We start from the raw sequence: 18,264 nt of genomic DNA on the forward strand, positions 1-18,264 counted from the left end.
GCATACTGCCTGGTTTGGTGGAAACTTATATCATCGCCTTCGTCATCGGACTATGAGCTTCTTGAAACCCAAAATTACTTCTTTCCACTTGGTGTACCCAGCACCTGGCACATAGCAGCTATTCAATATATGTTTATTCAAATGAAAAGAAAATTACTATATTAGTACCATGTAGACTCTCTGAGAGTACACAGGAACTTTGAGCTGCCTTGTCCATTGCTGCATCCCCATCGTTCAGCACAGTGCCTGGAAAAGAATCTAGTAGGTCAGCAACACAAGGGTATTTAACTCACGGTCTCTCACTTAAACTAAAATAATCTACAGGCTTCTGGTTATTATCTCCAATCCTCAGGTGAGGAAATTAAGGTCCAAGAAAGATTAGGTGATATGCCAGGGGTTATGGCTTGTGTGTAGTGGAATGGAGATGAGAACCACCTCCTACTTTTCAGTTTCCATCAAGGAGTGATATTACTTACAGTGGTACATGTAGCACATAAAGTCCCTAATCCAGATTCTGATTAAACTTGGTTTTAACTCTAGTTTCTTGGACAAAATTTCTTCCTGCTCTTACACAGAATCCCAAAAGCTTCCTCTTCTTTTTCTGTCTCTTCTCTCCGGTGTCAGCTCAGGCTGACATTTCAGTTTGAGCAAATCTGGCTTCTAAGCTCAGATTAAACAAAACAAAACAAAACAAGAAGACTCTTTATCTCAGCATTTTGTAACTTCAGTAACTTTATTAAAGTTTCAGGGGAGTGGAAGATTTATAGTGTGAAATTATCCTGTAGACCAAGCTGACTCCTTTCAGTTACACACACACACACACACACACACACACACACACACACACTCACTCACTCACTCACTCCCAAGGGAGCATATTCTCCCCCTTTCCTATGTGGAAGAGACCACATAGGAAATATATCTATGGAAGAGACCACAGATTAGTTCCACCCAAACCAGTGCATCTTAAAGTCTCATCTTCTATAATATCTTCTGCAACCTTGTCAAACATTATTTTGCACTCTCCTTGAAAGAAATTCTGGATACAGTTATGATGAATACAGTATGATGATGATTCCAGAAGACTAGTTTTTAAGAGCGAAAAGTCTACTCCCTCACAAGTCCCATTAGGCAATTCTTCCATTCATGCCCGCCATATCATGAGAGCACATGCTTCTGTCAAATTTTAATACTGAGATTGTCTTAGATAAGAACAACCATCAGAGAAGCAAATAGTCTGTAAGTTATTAATTTTATTTCTACTAGTAACATGGCTGAAGATCATGGTCTGATTGACTTCAGCCTAGCCTCTCTGAATCCCATTTATTGCAGAGTCCTAGAATTTTCCATCTCAATAAAATCAGATCCCCTATCACACAGTACTCTGAATCACTCAGTGGCTCCTCCTTTTGAAAATTCCACCCAAAGCCCCTACCTACACATGCCTGACAAGACTTGCACGACCCGTATCTGTGGATTTCTGCAAGGCCCTACTTATGGGAGCTTCTTTTGCTACATACACATACTCACACATCTTTTGAACTCAGGCCCATAATGTTTTCCCTTAAAAATTCTTCCCACCCCCTTCACTTACCGCCTGTTTCATTCTTTAGGACCCAGCCTTCTCCCACTCCACTCTGATTTAAACTGCCTTCTGTTATTCTCCCATCGCCTACATGCTTCCCTCTTTCAGAATGCTTTTTACAATATAGTATGCCAAAACATCTCTACCCCTGGACTTTAAGCTTTCCTGGAATAAGGGGCACATTCTTTTATTCATCGCACTTTTGCAGACTCTAATAAAGTGTGTGACACATATTTGGTGCTAAATAAATGTTTGTTGAATTACTGATGCTACTGTGATGGTACTCAGTCATGTCCGACTCTTTGCAGCCCCATGGACTGGAGCCTGCCAGGCTCTTCGGTCCATGGGATTTTCCAGTGGAGCGGGTTGCCATTTCCTACTCCAGGGGATCTTCCTGACTCAGGGATCGAACTCACGTCTCTTGGTCTCCTGCATTGGCAGGTGGATTCTTGACCATCAGCGCCATTGTACTAGAAGTCAACAAAACCCAATCTTATATTTATTTCATTAAAAAAAATTCTACTGCAGCCTTAGGCAGACCAAGGAAAAAAAATCACAGATAGTGGGAAGATAGGGAAAAGAACTCACAAAATTATGTATACCTTTTCCTTAGAGGTTTTTTTTGAAGTACTAAGTGAAATTTTATATTTTTCATAAGATTTCAAAAGCAAGAACTTGATGCCAGAAATACACTTGGAAATGAGAACAGCTTGCCACTGGCAAGCTCTGCTTAAACCTGTTACATGTACACATTGAAAGTGAATCCAACTCCTTCATGTATTTCCCATCAGATAAAATGTATAGACAGAAAAAAGAAATCAGCAAAAGTTAGCGCTAAACTGAACCAGTCTTTTACTGTATCAAATTCAGGGAGTGACTAGCTTGGAGTAATACGTGGTGAAATGGAAATCATATTTCTCTAGTTCTACCTACTTTAGACCCTATCAACTCCATCCTTAGGAACAAAGAGGGAATTTGGGTGGGAATTAAGAAAGAGGAAGCTGGAATTGTTTTAAAAGTTATGTATTTAATTATTAATATTTGTTCTTCAGAGCTGTTTAGTGAAGGGCTTTTTTTTTTAAACTTTAAGAAAAATATGAATCAGCTGTTACAGTTTATATTTATTTTTTTAATTAAGGGTAAGCAAATGGTGTCCAAAGTAACTGACTTTTTTTTTTTTTTTGACTTGTTCTCTTCATTTACACCAATAAGCCTGTCTAGGAGTTATGACAAATTTATACAGACCTTTAATCAGTCAAGAGTTGGCAAAGAAACTGACATCCGCAGAGTCACACATTACGTAGAATGGATCCTTTTACCTCAGTGGTCAATATCCCTGTAACTTGTGGGTAAAAGTAAGCGACTGAACATTTCACAAGAAAACGACCTCAACCTCCAGCTCACCGCTGTGGCTCTGAGGCGATTACTTTTTTTTTTTTTTACCCTTTTCAAAAGGAAGCTGCTGCTTCAGCATCTTCTCCTGGAGCTCCTGGCACTGGTTCAGGCTGTGTGTCAGGGGAACCCTTGATCGCATCACAGTGACGGAAGCCAAGTGCTGGCCTGCAAGAATTGAGGACGGTTTGTTCACAGAAGATCCCGAACAGAAACACGGGTGTCACATAGTTCAAGGGGGCCTTGAAGGAAACCGATGCTGCTGTAGGAGGGGACTTCCAAAGGCTCAAGTTATTTCTCAGTTGCTGTTCCAGAGCCCTCGCCCGGCTGTTATGGAATCTGGCCAAGAGTTGTTGCTTAGGCAGTTTCTCCCTGTAGTTCCTTCACTTAGTTAGACTTTAGACAGGGAAATAAAAGAGTTTTCATATATTTTCAAGTAGTGCCACGGTGATGGCTACTCTCTGGGGAGAAAAGTATTTTATTAATGAATGCAGTGTGTGTTCTTGGTAAAACCCCAAATTAAACTAGCTCACATTGTTTTCATCCTGCGAGCTGTTGGTGACATTTAGGTGTGTTGTTTGGTGACTCAGTTTCCTGGAGGATAGCAGGAAACTCCACATTGAGGCTTTTTTAGTGGGGATGAGAAGGTCAGTTACTCAATGTCTTAAAAACATTTGGGGTTAAAATTCCTAAAAGTTCAGCTCTAACACTGATCCTGAACAACTGTGGCTAGCCATATTGCCTATCAACCTAGGAATTTGGGAAAAGTAGTATTCTCAGCTCTATGCTAATATCAGCAGTAATTCTTCTTGTTTTAACAGTAATTTTTTATTTGAGCAACAATTTTATTTAACTGTTTTTTGTTGTTAGTAATTATTTTCTTAATTGGTATGTAGATGTGCTCTGGTCATTTGTTTTCTTTTTTCATTCTCCAATTTATACAGTGCATGCAAAGGTAGTTAGAACCTAAAATACGTACACAGACCACATTTTTATTGTGCTCAAATGCTGATTGTCAGAGGGGCTAATCTATGATTGGGACATAAAATAGATCTTCTGAAACAAGCTGTCCCTCTTATCACTGTACTGCCTTCTTAAGAGCAGGTCTGGTATTTGAGGGCATATTGTCTTGACACATTGAAACTTTGCTGAATTACTTTTCTACTCTTAGGATTAAAAATTAAACACTAAAGTGTAACAGGTGGAGCCACATCCTGCTAGGTCCAAGGCCTATATTTCTGAAAAGCTTTGAGAAGTTGGGGATGATGGGAAGGGAGATGGGGAGGTCCCCTGGGGCTCAGACTTTGGAAAAATTGGAAAACAGGGGAGAGAAACACAACATGAAGTCTTTGAGGTGGGGAGAGGGGATTCCTGGCTTCCGGATATAATCAGTGACTGGAAAGATGGCAGTGAACAAATCCTAGACACAATGGTTATGCATCTTTAACCCACTTGGATGTGCTAACTGTGGACGGCCCAAATCAACTGAAATAAGTTAATTTCCTCTTAAAATTCCTACATCCTTATTTTATAACTTACAGGAAAGAAAAGTCCAAAATAAAACCACATAGTGCATGTACTACCATCACAACTAGGTTATGCTATAGTTACATGTGGAAGATATTAAGTAAAATGAAAATGTGTTATGGTCATAGGTTTAATGATTACTTGTGATCTTTAGGGTATGGGATTACAAGGAACTTTCTGCATTCCATCTTTGTTTCAGATTTTATAACAAACATGTTACATTTTTATATACTTAATCAGGGAAAGGCTGTACAGATAAACTATACTTGTGATTTAAGATTATCTGTAAGGTTTTTCCTTTTGGCGGGGGGGGGGAAGCTCCAATCTTACACTTTAATTCACCTGGCAAGGTTAGGTAGGTGTTGGTTCACCTAAAGAAATATTTACAGAGATTGGTGCAGAAAAAAAAAAAAGTGGAATAAAAGAGGCAGTTTTTAACCTAGAGTTCTCAAAGTGAATAGCAAACAGTTCAAGAATCCTTGATAACAGCCACATGGCCCATGTAACAAATACTTTGAAAGTTATTTTAACTTTTATAAATTTTATATAAAAACCCATCTGGAAAACCTAAGAGCCTGAGATTCAGTCCATGAAATTTTTTGTTGTGCCACTGACCAAATTTCAAGGCAAATGGAGTCCAAATTTCAAGGGCAGAATTTCTTCTCCTCCGATACCTGTAGATTTGAAGACCAAGAAAAATGATCACACCAACTTCATGTAAGCTTTTCAGATTATGCTTTCTAACTGACAATAACAGAAGTTTCATAAGATGGACTCTTCTTGGGAGTTTGGACGTTTTCCTGCTCTGAAAGGTTTGCTTATCTGCAGGCTAATAGAGTGAAGTTCTCTGCAATTGATCCCTTACGGTAGAGCTCCCCCAGGGTCAGTTTTTGTGAACAGAACCTGCCAAACGATGTCTTTGAATGTAGTCTTTTCTCAAGTTTGTACTTTATTCTGTGCATGGTAGGTAGAAACACTCTTTCAGACTCTTTCCCTTAGCATCGCAATACCACCCTCCTCCCTGATTTGCAGTTCCTCTGACGAAGGAAGCAACATAGGCATAAATTGCAAATTGCCCATAAGGCGTGGTGCATTCACACTGCCGTTGAAGATAACTCAGACAATTCTGAATGTGAAAATATAGCATATTGTCAAATCTGTGAATTCTAAGGAGTGCTGGCTCACAACATTATATGTTTTTGTTTATGTCCACCCCAAAATTTAGACGTCGGGGCTGGGTTGGGTACTCAGCCTGGTCTTAATACAAATACTTTTAATTCCCACAACCACCCGGTCCTCTTCAAGTAGGTAAATCCTAAACCCTCAGAAACCCTAAAATCCAAACCCACGGAAACTGATTGCGCTAAATAACCCAGTTTGTGCGACCTGTCGGGCTCTCCAGGGAAAGCTCGCAGGGTGATGGAGACGCGGAGGTTCGGGGCGACCGGGACTGGCTGGGCGTGCGGGGTCCCCGCGGGCCAGGTGCGCGGCCGCGCGCGCGCGCGCGCGCGTGCGTGTGGGGTCCCGCCTGAGCCCCGCGGCGGGCGCGACCCAGGACGGCGGGCGAGCTGGCGGCGGGTTCTCCACGCCGGGTTTTCCGCCGCTCCCCTCGCACGGGTCCCTGGCAGCCCCACGGAAACACACGCTCGCGCCCGCTCCTCGGAGCGAGCAGCGCGGGACCGCGCGGGGTGATGCGGCGGCGAAGTGGCGGGGCGACAAGGGGGCCGGGCGGGCCGTGGCCCCGGGCTATCTAGGCGTGAAGGAGTCGTGCAGGGGCCGGGCGGCGCCGAGGGCCGTGCGGGGCGCGAGGGGGGAGTGTTCCCGGAAAGCCGCGGCGATGGAGCCGCGCTGCGCCCGCCGCCGGGGGAGTTGAGAAAGAAAACAGGAAACGTGGTGGCCGCGCAGCCGGCTGCGGCTGATTCATTCGCTTTGAGTGAGGGCTCGGCAGGAGGGGCGGGCGTGGGGCCGCGGCTCGGGCCGGTCGCCGCGCAGATCGCGCCGAGGACCAGACGCTCCCTCCGCGGGGCGGGCTCCTGGGCGCGCGCGCCACCCCCCTTCGCCATCCTCCGGCACCAGGACTTCTTCAAAGTCGCATCGTGGGGGTTCTGGTCCGTGGCAAAGTTGGCTTGGCGCACTTGGCGCGCCCTCCCTGGACGCCGAACGGAGACGCCAAGCTGGAGACGGCGTGCGTTCCCGAGGCCGGCCGCCCCGCTAGCAGAGCCCCGGCCCCCCTCGCGGTGCCCGGCTCGGCAATATGAAGAAGCAGCCCTCATGTGCGGGCGCCGGGCATCCGAGCATGGCGGGGTACGGCAGGATGGCTCCCTTTGAACTCGCCGGCGGCCCCGTGAAGCGCTTGAGAACTGAGTCCCCCTTTCCCTATCTCTTCGCAGAGGAGGCCTACCAGAAACTGGCCAGCGAGACCCTGGAGGAGCTGGACTGGTGTCTGGACCAGCTAGAGACCCTGCAGACCAGGCACTCCGTCAGTGAGATGGCCTCCAATAAGGTAAGCCCCGGCTCGGTTCTCACCGAGGCCCCTAGGCTGCTGATTCCCACGCTGGTGAAGCCACCAGTCCCCGTGGACCCGGGGAATAGAGGTTTGTCACACACACTGCATTTTGGCTCCCTTGGAAGATGATTTCTGGTGCTGTCTGTGCCCTCCCTCTCTCATCCATTCACTCTGGAGAAATTAAACATTTTACAAAAGCAACTTTGACATAGTTTTGATTGCAATACCCGCAAGACAGTGTGCGTGCGTGCGTGCGTGTGTGTGTGTGTGTGTGTGTGTGTGTGTGTGTATGTTTGGAGGGGTACTTCTAGGTGACACTTTGCCCTTGCAGCAGAAACGAAATCCTGTCTACTGGCAATCCATGTTTTAGGGTATTCTTCGGATTCTCAGTGGGAAGTAAGAGTTGCTAGAGGTCAATGCACTACCTTGAGTGTCACCACCTACTGCACTCACACTCAGAAGAGTTCAGTGAACTTGGAACCTTAACCCACATTTATCTTAGTGTCAGGGTCAGGGTACCCTCTAAGAACTGAGCCTTTGTAGTTTCGCTTGGCCATATGTGTCCACAGAGGACGTCAAAGTTAAGGTTATGGTCACTGCCTTTGTTACTGTAGATCTTGGAGGGAGAGTCCAGTTTTCTGAGGTTATTTACAGTGATGATTCAATGGGGGCATTTGTGCCATATATGCCAAGATGCTGGTCTTGGTGGATAGTGGAGTTCAGTGGCTGAGAAGCAACCTTCCACCTGGCACATTAAAGCAAGGTACAGTGTTGTCCGTTTTGGTGTATTTTTTTTTGGAGTTCCTATTATTTTTTTTAATCTTTAGTTATGTAAGGAAATAATTGGGATTATCTATGTTTTTAATGATTGTTTGATTCAGGGGCTGGGAGGCATGGGCATGTTGGATGCAGATGCCTGAAGTATTTAGCCTGTAAGGACTACTAACTTCATGTGGCAATTAATAACAGTTGCTCCTTAAAAATATTTAAATATTTTGGCCCACCTATTTACAAGGTCAGGAAGGTTATGCTATTTTACTGCTTATCTGCATGCACATATTTTTCAAAGAGCTATGCTTTTTTTTTTTTTTTTTTTTTAGTTTACTATAGTTCTCATCCCACCTGTTTTTCTCTCATGCAGTTTTAAAAACTAAAGCGTATCAGCTACTTGATTGTCTTATCTCTTGACAGCGCTTACATAGACAGCAGGATTTTTAACTGAAAATTTAGCTTCAGATAAACAAAAAGGACTTCCCAGTCACTGTGTGCAGCACTAACCTACCCATAAGCACACTGACCTACCCGTATGCTCACCAATGATCAAATCTGTATCTTTTTTTTTTTTTTTTTTGTCATTTAAGCCTCATTTCTAAATTTGGTGTGATTGCTCATCAAAATGACAGGTTATTACTCTTACTCTCTGCCTTGGCATCAGGTGCCATTGTTCTCATCTAGCTAATAAATTCTTAGTTCATTGATTCATTTTATAATACATAGGTTGTTCTTTCATAATTTGGTTCATAATGGCAGTTGACATATGCTAAGGATCTCCAGTGTCCTGAAGGCTGAACGGGACCATTCTGTAATGGGCCTGAGTTCTTGTTCTCTTGCCTGGTTAATTCTGTGTAGTGAAAGGAGAAACCAGAAGACACCAAAAGATGCGCAAGCCTTTGCTTATATTTTCAAGATGATTTGACAGTACTTTTTCAGCACAATGAACCTCAGCAGCTGTAATTACTTTTCCCCCAAATCTATACTCTTAATGATGAGACCTGTTTGAATTTAAAAATGAACGTGAAATCTAATCATGTAAGTGACTTCAGTTGTCAAGCAGTTAATTTATCTGTACTTTAAAATGAAAAAGTAAAATTTGAGGTCACAATGATTAGTCAAAATGATTTTTTTTTTCTTTTAAAGGCACCAAGTAAGGCAAGGATTTTTTTCTTTTCCTTTTTTCTTTTTTATTGTGATGGCCCCTCAAGTAGACTTTGAGTTAATTTACAGATTTAATGTAGGAGGTGAGCTTATTTCAAAATGCAGTCATTCTAGCTCTGTTTAAGTCTTGTATTGACATGATCCTTATTTTTAACATTAAAAAAATTCAACTCAGCTGAGGCTGTTGATTAAACTTCTCTTGTCTAAGCCATTCATTTCTTTTTTTTTTTTTTTTCCTTAACTCATTCATTTCTAAATAAGTGCTAAGCTCCTGTGACTTTTTATAGATGAAAACGGATTAGCATAGAAAGAAAAAGCTCTTGGTAAAGGTTGTAAAGTTACCCTTCAGCCTGGTAACAAGGGCACGAATAAGTCACATCCACATGAGCTGTAAACTGAGTTGGAGCAGCTGATCTAAAGGTCCCCAGGAGTGATACCAAGTCTAAGTCTGAACTGGAAATGTGACAACTTGCGTCACACGTCCACTAGGTTGTCGAGTATCTCGAGTGTGAATGAAGAAGTCTGAAACATTGCTTTTGGTTACTAGTCTTATTACCATCCTTTCTTTCTACATGTACTTATTTGAACCAACCAGTGTTGGTTGTTTTCTTTGTTTTGAAGTTTTTGTTTTAATATTTTTCTTTGTTTTCTTCTCTTTTTGAGGCTTCAAAAAAAGTCCCCTAATTGATTAAAATAACACAATAAAATACTAGTAAGAAATCACGATTTTTAAGTGATTATTTGGAGAAAATATTTGCTATGAAAGTGGATTTGGGTGTGAGGAAGGAGGAAATTGATTCATCAGACTCATTTAACAAATTGGGTTAATGGATTCTTCATATTTTAAAAAATCTGAACAGAAGGAATCTTAACTATTAGCAGTTTTTAAGGGATGCTTTAGAAGCAACTAGATACATTTCCTGATTGGGATTGTAATGTGTGTAATGCTTATCAATAGTATTGAGACAGGAAAATTGTGGAGTTCTTGGCCAATGCCAGTGTTGGCTATAATACGTGTAGGATGCTTGTACCAAGTAGGGGTGAGATACTCCAGGTGGCATTTAATTTGAGTGGTTAAATCGACAGCGTTTACTCTCATAAGCACATTAATCTGCCTGAGATTTGTACAGATTTCCTTGAGTTAAGAGAGGTTTTGGTGATGTCTCAAAGCGTTGGTGGCAGACAGATCTGGAAGTTGAATCACAGTTTTATTTCTTACTAGCTGAGTTACATTAGAGAAATGACAAATTTTTTTAGCTGGTTTCCTTAGCATAAGATGAGCACAATGATACTTGTTTTGAAAGGTCAGAGTTTGAAAGAATATGTATAAAATAGCTAGCTAATAATGTCTGACGTGCATTATGTGTATCATTAGTATTATTGGAGGTTTAGGTTCAACTTGATTTATTGCTTACTTGGCTAAATTTTTTTTTTTTAACCATTCAGTTGTAATCTATGCTTGGTATTTTAAGTTTCACAGATTTTTATAATCCAGTTCTTAATTTTTATAATACAGTTCTGTCTATAGGACACATTTCTATATTACAAAAAGTGTTTATACTTTCTTAAGCATAATATAGGCATAAACATTTTGAAGTTCTAATTAAAAGCTTAATCTTTTCTTAAATTTCAGCTACAGAATTCCAAACAGAAGAGCTAAATATTTTTCCTGTTTTATTTTAAAAATGAAAATACAGCACTTATTAATTTTTAGAAAATACTAAACATAATGTGGGATTGGTAGGTATATTTCCATCCTTTGTAAAAATTTTGCAAAGCTAAAGTAACTTTTAAGACTATTTTAAAGGCCAAATAGTTTCACAGTATTTTTGGTTACCTTTTTCTCATGAAAAGTAAATTGAGGCTGTGAGGAGAGTAGGCCAGGAATCTAAGCATCAAAGTTTATGCTACAGAACTGTATCCTCTTGTGACCTAACAATGCACATTTCACCAGACCTTCAATGCAAGTGTGGCGATATTTGAAGGGGAAAATAAAATCATCTTAACCAACTCCCCACCACCACCAAATATATCACTATAAAAATGAGTTGGTCTTCTTTAAATTGGGGGCAGTTCTGAGGCTTGGCATTACTGGAACCTACTTGAAGCCCTTATACTTCAAGCGGCTTCCCTGGTGGCTCAGTGGTAGAGAATCCACCTGCTAAATGCAGGAGATGTGGATTCCATCCCTGGGTGGAGAACATCCCCTGGAGTAAGAAGTGGCAACCCACTCCAGTATTTGTGCCTGGAAAATTCCATAGACAGAGGAGCCTGGCAGATTATAGTCCATGGGGTCGCAAAGAGTCAGAAAGAGAAACACACACACACACACACACACAATGCTTCAAACTGAAAGTCTGTCTGGAAGTTAAGATTCAGGTGTCCTTCTAAAAGACTTAAGGTTTTTTGGTTGTTGTTTTCATTTCAGGCATATGTAGGCCAGCTTTGCAAATGTGGATATGACTTCTTTATGGAATTTATTTTGTCTGGTTTTAACAAAGATCTCTATCATGTTTCTGTTGCCTGCAAATTAAATTGCTTTTCTGGGATGCTTTTTCCTAGTATTTTTGCTGTCTACTCCCCCTGCTGATTTTTAATAGTCAATGCATATGTAACATCTACTATAGCTTTCTGTGATTGCTGATGTATTTTCTTCTGGCAAAAGTGGTGCTGGAATGAATACTACAGAATGTGCATAAGAAATGGCTTACTCTTAACATTTTTCAGCATTACATGAGTATAAGATGGCTCAGTAAAGATATAAATGCTTAGTTTTGCTGAGAAGAAAGCAAAAAGTTGGAAAAGGCATTTTAATTTTGTGAAGAGCAAATAACAGTAATTTTCTTTAAAATATTAAAACTTATTGACATAGTCATGTAAGAGTTGTTAAGAGTTAATCAACATACTTAAAGGAAAACTCTAAATTTTTAGAAAAGAAAATACTTTCATAAATATAGAAACTCAACATACTGATGCTTTAAGTTTGCTCTCTGCTTTTTCATCTACTTTATAAAAGTAGATTTGGCCAAGATTTATGTAGTGTACCTATAGAGCCTTAAAGTTAACATGAAGAATTGGAAGTGGTTGTTTTATGATCACTGTTTAAAAAAATACTTTATTTGCTTTTAAGTAATAATAGAAAGAAGGGAAGCACTTTTTAACAGATATGTTTATGTTTAATTAAATAGTAAAGCCTTTAATTTTAACCCCTTAACTTTAACTTTAAAGCAGTAAGGATTACAGTATATCTTAATTTATCTCTTTTGTCATCAACTTGGTTCCTATATTGGTATTTAATGGCAGTAAGCTTAATATCCTTAAGATAGTTAATTATCAAAAACTTTTAATTTTGTGACTCAGTAAAGTAGTTGTTCCTTGAGAATTGCTTTCAGTTATTATATTTTGATTTAATTATAGGATAGTGGTAACTTCTGTCTCAGTGTTATGAACGATGTCTTTTTTTTTTTTTTAATTTCAAAATGTAAGGCTTGGCCAAAATAAAATAGTGCTTTTCCCAATATATGAATAGATTAAGCACATTGAAGAAGGTTGCATGCTCAGTTGTGTCCAACTCTTTGCAACCCCACGCCCGCCAGTCTCCCCCGTCCATGGGATTTCCCAGGGAAGAATACTGAAGTGGGTTGCCGTTTCCTCCTCCAAGGGATCTTCCCAACACAGGGATCAAACCCACATCTCTCGTGCCACCAGATTAAGCACATTTCCCCCTAAATAGCAAGGATAATAATGATTTTACTCAATTTTGAAAGATTCCTCTGATATTGACAGGAATAGCTGTCTCTGTGACTGTGTGATAGTCACAGATTGTAGCTGTTCCTTCAGATACACATCATTATGGCAGATATGAAACACTGGTAATGATTTCCACTAAATCCATAAAATATTATGTAAAATATGATTTCCTCTTTTTCCAGAAAGAGATCAATCCTTTGAAACTGCAAATAGCTAGGCTTTATTTTGTGACAGCATAGCTTTCCCTACCCGGGTGTAATGTTGTGCCTGACTAGCGGTGCCAGTTGAGTTGACACTTTAGCCTGAGATCTTTCTGGGAAGTAGAGAGAGGGGTAGCCTTGCTTGCATTTTGATACTCACATTAGTTTTAAAAGACATTTTAAAAAGGCATTTTCTTTTGTTTACTCTAACAAGGGTTGAGATGAGGAGTAGTGAGCCTTCGTATTTGCTTAAACAACAAACATTTCTGCTTTGTTCATTGTGAAATTAGTTAAGTTGGATTACCAACTGCAACGGTGTTAACTTTATTATCCTTTACACTTAAGAAAATACTTTATCTTTAGTGAAGGTTTTGTTGTTGTTGTTGTTAATGTCCTGGGCTTTTTGTTCTTGTTTTGCTGTACTTTGTGTGTGATGAGGATAAAGGGCATTTACATTTCTCCTGAGAAATGCTTATGGCATCTTTATGGAATAGAAAGGACAGGCAGGCTTGGTTTCAGATTCCAGCTCTGCTGCTTCCTAACTAGTATTTTGAGCAAACATGCCTCACTTCTCTGAATTTCAGTTTCTTCATTTCTAAATGGAGATAATAAAAGGGGAAAATAAAATTGAAAGTTTGTTAAGACCATTACATATATAGAAAGTTCAATTTGGTGAATAGTGTATGTTGGGTGCTCAATAAATTGCGTGTAATTTATTCTATCCCTCAACTGTATTGGAAAGGAGAGATTAAGAAAAACTATATGTCAGATACTCCTTCTAATATAAGAGCATAATATTTCTTAGAAGAAAAATGTGACTTTTGTTCTGTAATAGACTTGGAGTTAGGGTTGTCAAACTTCCTGTGTACATTCATAACTGCTGTAATGTTATTTTTATTTAAAGCATTTATTTTTAAAAGGTAAGTGTCCACAAGAGTGCGTCATCTTAAGCAAAGAATTACATACAATCATGGATTTTATGTTCTAGTTATAATTGTTTTTAATTACGTTGAAATTAATTTGTAACAAAATGAGAAAGTTTTCATCCACACTGCATTACAGACAACAGGCATACTTTTGGTTATAGTAGTCTAAATTGGAAGTAAGAACCATTTGGGGACTCCTTGTTGGTTAGAAAGATATGTCTGTTTTAAACAACCTTGGTTTTTCTTCTCTGCCATTAATGAGATCTCCCCACTAGAGGAGAAAATGCCAGATTTCAGACAGAATGGTCTATGGATTTAGAGCACTGTCCCGTAGTCAGATTGCCATGGTTGGATTCAGTCTCTGTCTTTCACTAAATTTAAATGGGACAATTTACCTTTTATGATTCAGTTTCCTCATCTGTTAAATAGTTGCTGTGATGATTCCATGAATTAAAAGATGAGAGTCATCTAGACAAGAGTCAGGAACATAGTGGGTGCTCAGTGATGCTGAGTCCTTTATGTCCTTCTATAAAGGAATGTCGTCTTTCTTTTGCGGGGTAAGGGTTAGAGAAGGCGTTTATTTGCCATCCTGATACTTATGCTTCCAGTGAGCTTTTGAGAGAGAATGGTGGGCTAATGATGTTGTGAACCACATAGGACTATTGGAATGTTTCATTTGCTCTTCTATCAATGACTTTTCAGCGGAGTTTACCTTTTGTTTCTTTGTGTAATTTTATAGTATAGCCCATCAAAACGGCCTGAGGTTTTATCAAAATATCTAAAACTCTCTAAGCTATTTTCTAGCAGAAATACCTAAAACAGTGGATAATAGTCCAGTGATTTTTTTTTTTTCGTAAATGGATGTACCCTGTCATTCCTCTGAATGAGACTGAAAGTAACCCGGTCATAGAATCTCTTATTTTAATATTTAATGTCAAGAATAATATATTCAGGACATAGCTTTCTAGGGTCCTCTTAGCAACTTAACTGTCTAGTGTATGCAAACATTTCCTTGCTCTGTCAGCTGAGAAAGCCTAAAGCAGTGGCACCCCAGGGGCAGTGAACACATCTAGCACCCTCGTCTTGGTTTCTGATACCCGTCTCCAACAAAAGGTAGCAGGACTCTGCGGAGAAGTAACTGATTCTAGAACTGGCGCAGGAAGTGGGGCTGGAGCATGTGTAGAGCCGGAAGAGAAGGAGGTCCCCAAAGAAGAGTTGATGGGAACACAGCGAAGGGACAGAGGAGCAAGCTGAAAAAGCTCCCAGTTCCCAGCTGGAATTACTTGATTGAGAAAATAAACTAGGACTATAACCCAGGGTGTAAAACAAATACCCATGAGTTCCCACTGATACAATTTATTGAATAAATAATTAAATGAGGGAGAAGAGACAAATCCCCCGTGCTGACGAATTCCAAATAATTTATGTGGATACTCTGCTCTCAAGGAGAAAAAGCATAACTCCTCACTGCTTAAGTGTGGGCTGGGCATACTGACCTCCTTCCAAAAAAGCACAATGTGGAAAAAGGGAACAGTACCTCTACTGTAGAAAAACCTGATAAACACACACCTCACCCAGTGATCAAAGCTGACAGCAGTTCTGATAAGTCCGGTTGTAGTCGATGCCCTTGATATGATTTGATGAAAATGCTACTAACACTGATGTTTCCTACAAAAAACATATAACCCCACTCTAAACATGAGAAGAACATCAGCCAGTTCTTAGTTGAGGGACGTTCTACAAAATACCTGACCAGTAACTTCTCAAGACTATGAAGGTCATCAAAGACAAGGAAAATCTGAGAAACTGTCACAGCCAAAAGGAGCTGAAGGAGACATAATGACTAAATGTAATGTATCCTGTATGGAACCCTGGAACAGAAAGGAATATTCAGTGAAAATGATGGAAATCTGTGTGCCCTTTTGTTAATAATAATGTATCAGTATTGGTTTAGTAATTAGTACAAATGTGCCCTATACTCAGATATTAGTAATTGGAGAAACTGGGTGTGGGGCATATGGGAACTCTCTATTTATCTTCACAGTGTTTCTGTAAAAAAAAAAACCTTTGCTAAAAATAAAAGGGTTATCAATCAAACCATCATGTAGGGTCTATCTGGAATGTTAACCTCCTCTATGAAGTCCTTTCTGTCCTGTCTTTCCCCATATCTCCCATCCTGGGGGAAAAAAAAAAAAAGTGTTAGTTGATTAGTTTTGTCCTCCTCTTTGCAACCCCATGGACTGTATGTAGCCCGTCAGACTCCTGTCCATGGGATTCTCTAGGCAAGAATACTAGGGTGGGTTGCCATTCCCTTCTCCAGGGGATCTTCACAACCCAAGGGTTGAGCCTGGGTTTTCTGTATTGCAGGAAGATTCTTTACCATCTGAACCACCAAGGAAGCCTGTCTCCCATCCTAGCCACTCCTAATTGGGTAAAATGTCTTTTCCCTTTGATCTTCTGTGGGACTTTATTTGTAGTTCTGTTAACTCTCTATACAATATTTTTTCTTTGTTTTATTCCCATCACATGGTACATTAGGTTGTTACTCTTACTCATTTTCCAGCCCCCATTACATGGGACACAAAGCTGTGCTAGACAGAAGCTCAGTAAACATTGGGTGAATTGTATGAATGGTATTGTGATGGTGATTCTTGAAAACCACCATTTTGGTTTTGGTTCTCAGTGCTGTAGGAATCATCACTGATCAATCTCAAGGACTAAGTTTATTTTTACTCATCTACGCCCTAAGACTTTAGAAGATAAAAATTCTTCCTTTATTTAGCTTCAGTTTTACTGGTTGTCACAGTCTTTGCAAGAGAGTTACTGAACACTTACTCAGATAATTGAAGAAATTTATCATTTTTCTAATTATCATTTGAATGGAATTAATAGAAATTAATAAAATGAAAAAATACTTTGTTTCTGCCTTCCACTTAGTTTTTCGGTAGTTTTGGTAGTATTTAGCATGGTCAGTATTTCAAAGCATCATAGTTAGTATTATTCATCTCAGACTCAAGCCTTATGTGTTAGAACTAAAAGAGGCAGAAGTAGGGACTTCCCTGGTGGTCCAGTGTCTAGGACTCTGCTCTCCTGGTGCGAGGGGCTGGGGTTTGATTCCTGGTCTGGAAACTGGATCCTGCATGCTGCAACTGAGACCCAGCACAACCAAATAAATATAAAAAATAAATAAGGAGGTGAAAGTGATCATTTTTCTGACTTATTTAATATCAGTTGGAAAATGAGACCCAAAACTCATCCACATCTACCTGGGTAGTTAGAATTTCTTGACTTCTTATGTAGTTCACTGTTATTTGCAGTTTTGTATGCAGTCTTTATCTCAGTTTGTTTTCATAAATTGTAGGAGGGAGGTACACTTTTTCTTTTCCTATGAGTGTGTTAGTAGAATACAAGCCATGTTTCTGATAAGCATATGGATTCAGTAACTCTTCAAGTATATAACCAATGAGTTTTCTACCCAGCCACTAGGAGTACTGATGAGTTCTGTATGGCTTTTAGCCCAAACCTAGCGAATGTCAATGTATTATTTTGTAGTTGGTCATATAAATTCGTTCTGTATGTGCGGCATTGGCTGATGTAAGTGGCCATTCTCCACTTTGGATTACAGCCTTAGAGTCTGTACATGATAGTTGATGCCTTTGTAGGAAAGTGGTTTTTCTGTTATTGACAGAGTCCTGATCATTGCCCATATAAAAATCTCAGTCCATCATGCTCATCAGAAATTATAGCATAGTTTATAGTGAGTTTAGTCTCATCTCATTTAAATTAAAAGTTTGTATTAATACTATATAGGTAAAAGCCATACGAGTCATAGTGATGGCCTTAAGCTATTCTCTCTTCTCTGTACCTGTTGTAGCAATAACATTCTTATTATAGGTTTGTTCCCAGTAAAAATGACATATCTGGCTTTGAATATTAGGCTTCCCAGATGGTACTAGTGGTAAAGAACCTGCCTGCCAATGCAGGAGATGTGAGAGATGTGGGTTCAGTCCCTAGGTGGGGAAGATCCCCTGGAGGAGAAAATGGCAACCCACTCCAGTATCCTTGCCTGGAGAATCCCATGCACAGAGAAGTCTGATGAGCTACAGTCCATGGGATTGCAAAGAGTCAGACACGACTGAAGTGACTTAGCATGCACGCACATCTGAATACTCTCCCTGCTAGCCTGGGAAGAAAGGGTGTGCTTGTTGGGTTTTTGCCTGGTGGGGAGTATGCTGTGCAGATTTACCCAGGCAGCTGGGAGCCCAGGCTGTTGGGTTCCCGGCAGCATCTCTGGTCTGCTGCACTGTAATCCCCATGGTGGCAGCCTCTGGTGTTTATTGCTGGCAAGCAGTGTGCTTGCAGACATAGGCACCATAATAGGAAACTTCTCAGCCTGTCATAAACAGGCCTGGAGAGTAGCAGGCACAGGCCTGACAGGGATGT

The 18,264-nt window shown here is 40.3% G+C and overlaps 1 protein-coding gene across 4 annotated transcripts in view; it reads left to right on the forward strand.

Moving 5' to 3' along the window:
• PDE4D (phosphodiesterase 4D) overlaps positions 1–18,264 on the forward strand; it is an 801,730-nt gene that overhangs the window by 736,973 nt on the left and 46,493 nt on the right. For 3 of the 4 annotated variants that reach the window (XM_061129751.1, XM_061129753.1, XM_061129752.1), the window contains exon 6: positions 6,895–7,007. In XM_061129751.1, coding sequence (XP_060985734.1) covers positions 6,895–7,007 — 113 coding nt within the window. Of the gene's footprint in view, positions 1–6,388; positions 6,809–6,894; positions 7,008–18,264 lie in introns of those variants that run through there. The other variant, XM_061129754.1, reaches the window with a different exon arrangement.

Source organism: Dama dama, chromosome 25 (genome assembly GCF_033118175.1).
Source record: "Dama dama isolate Ldn47 chromosome 25, ASM3311817v1, whole genome shotgun sequence".
Classification (NCBI taxonomy): Eukaryota; Metazoa; Chordata; class Mammalia; order Artiodactyla; family Cervidae; genus Dama; species Dama dama.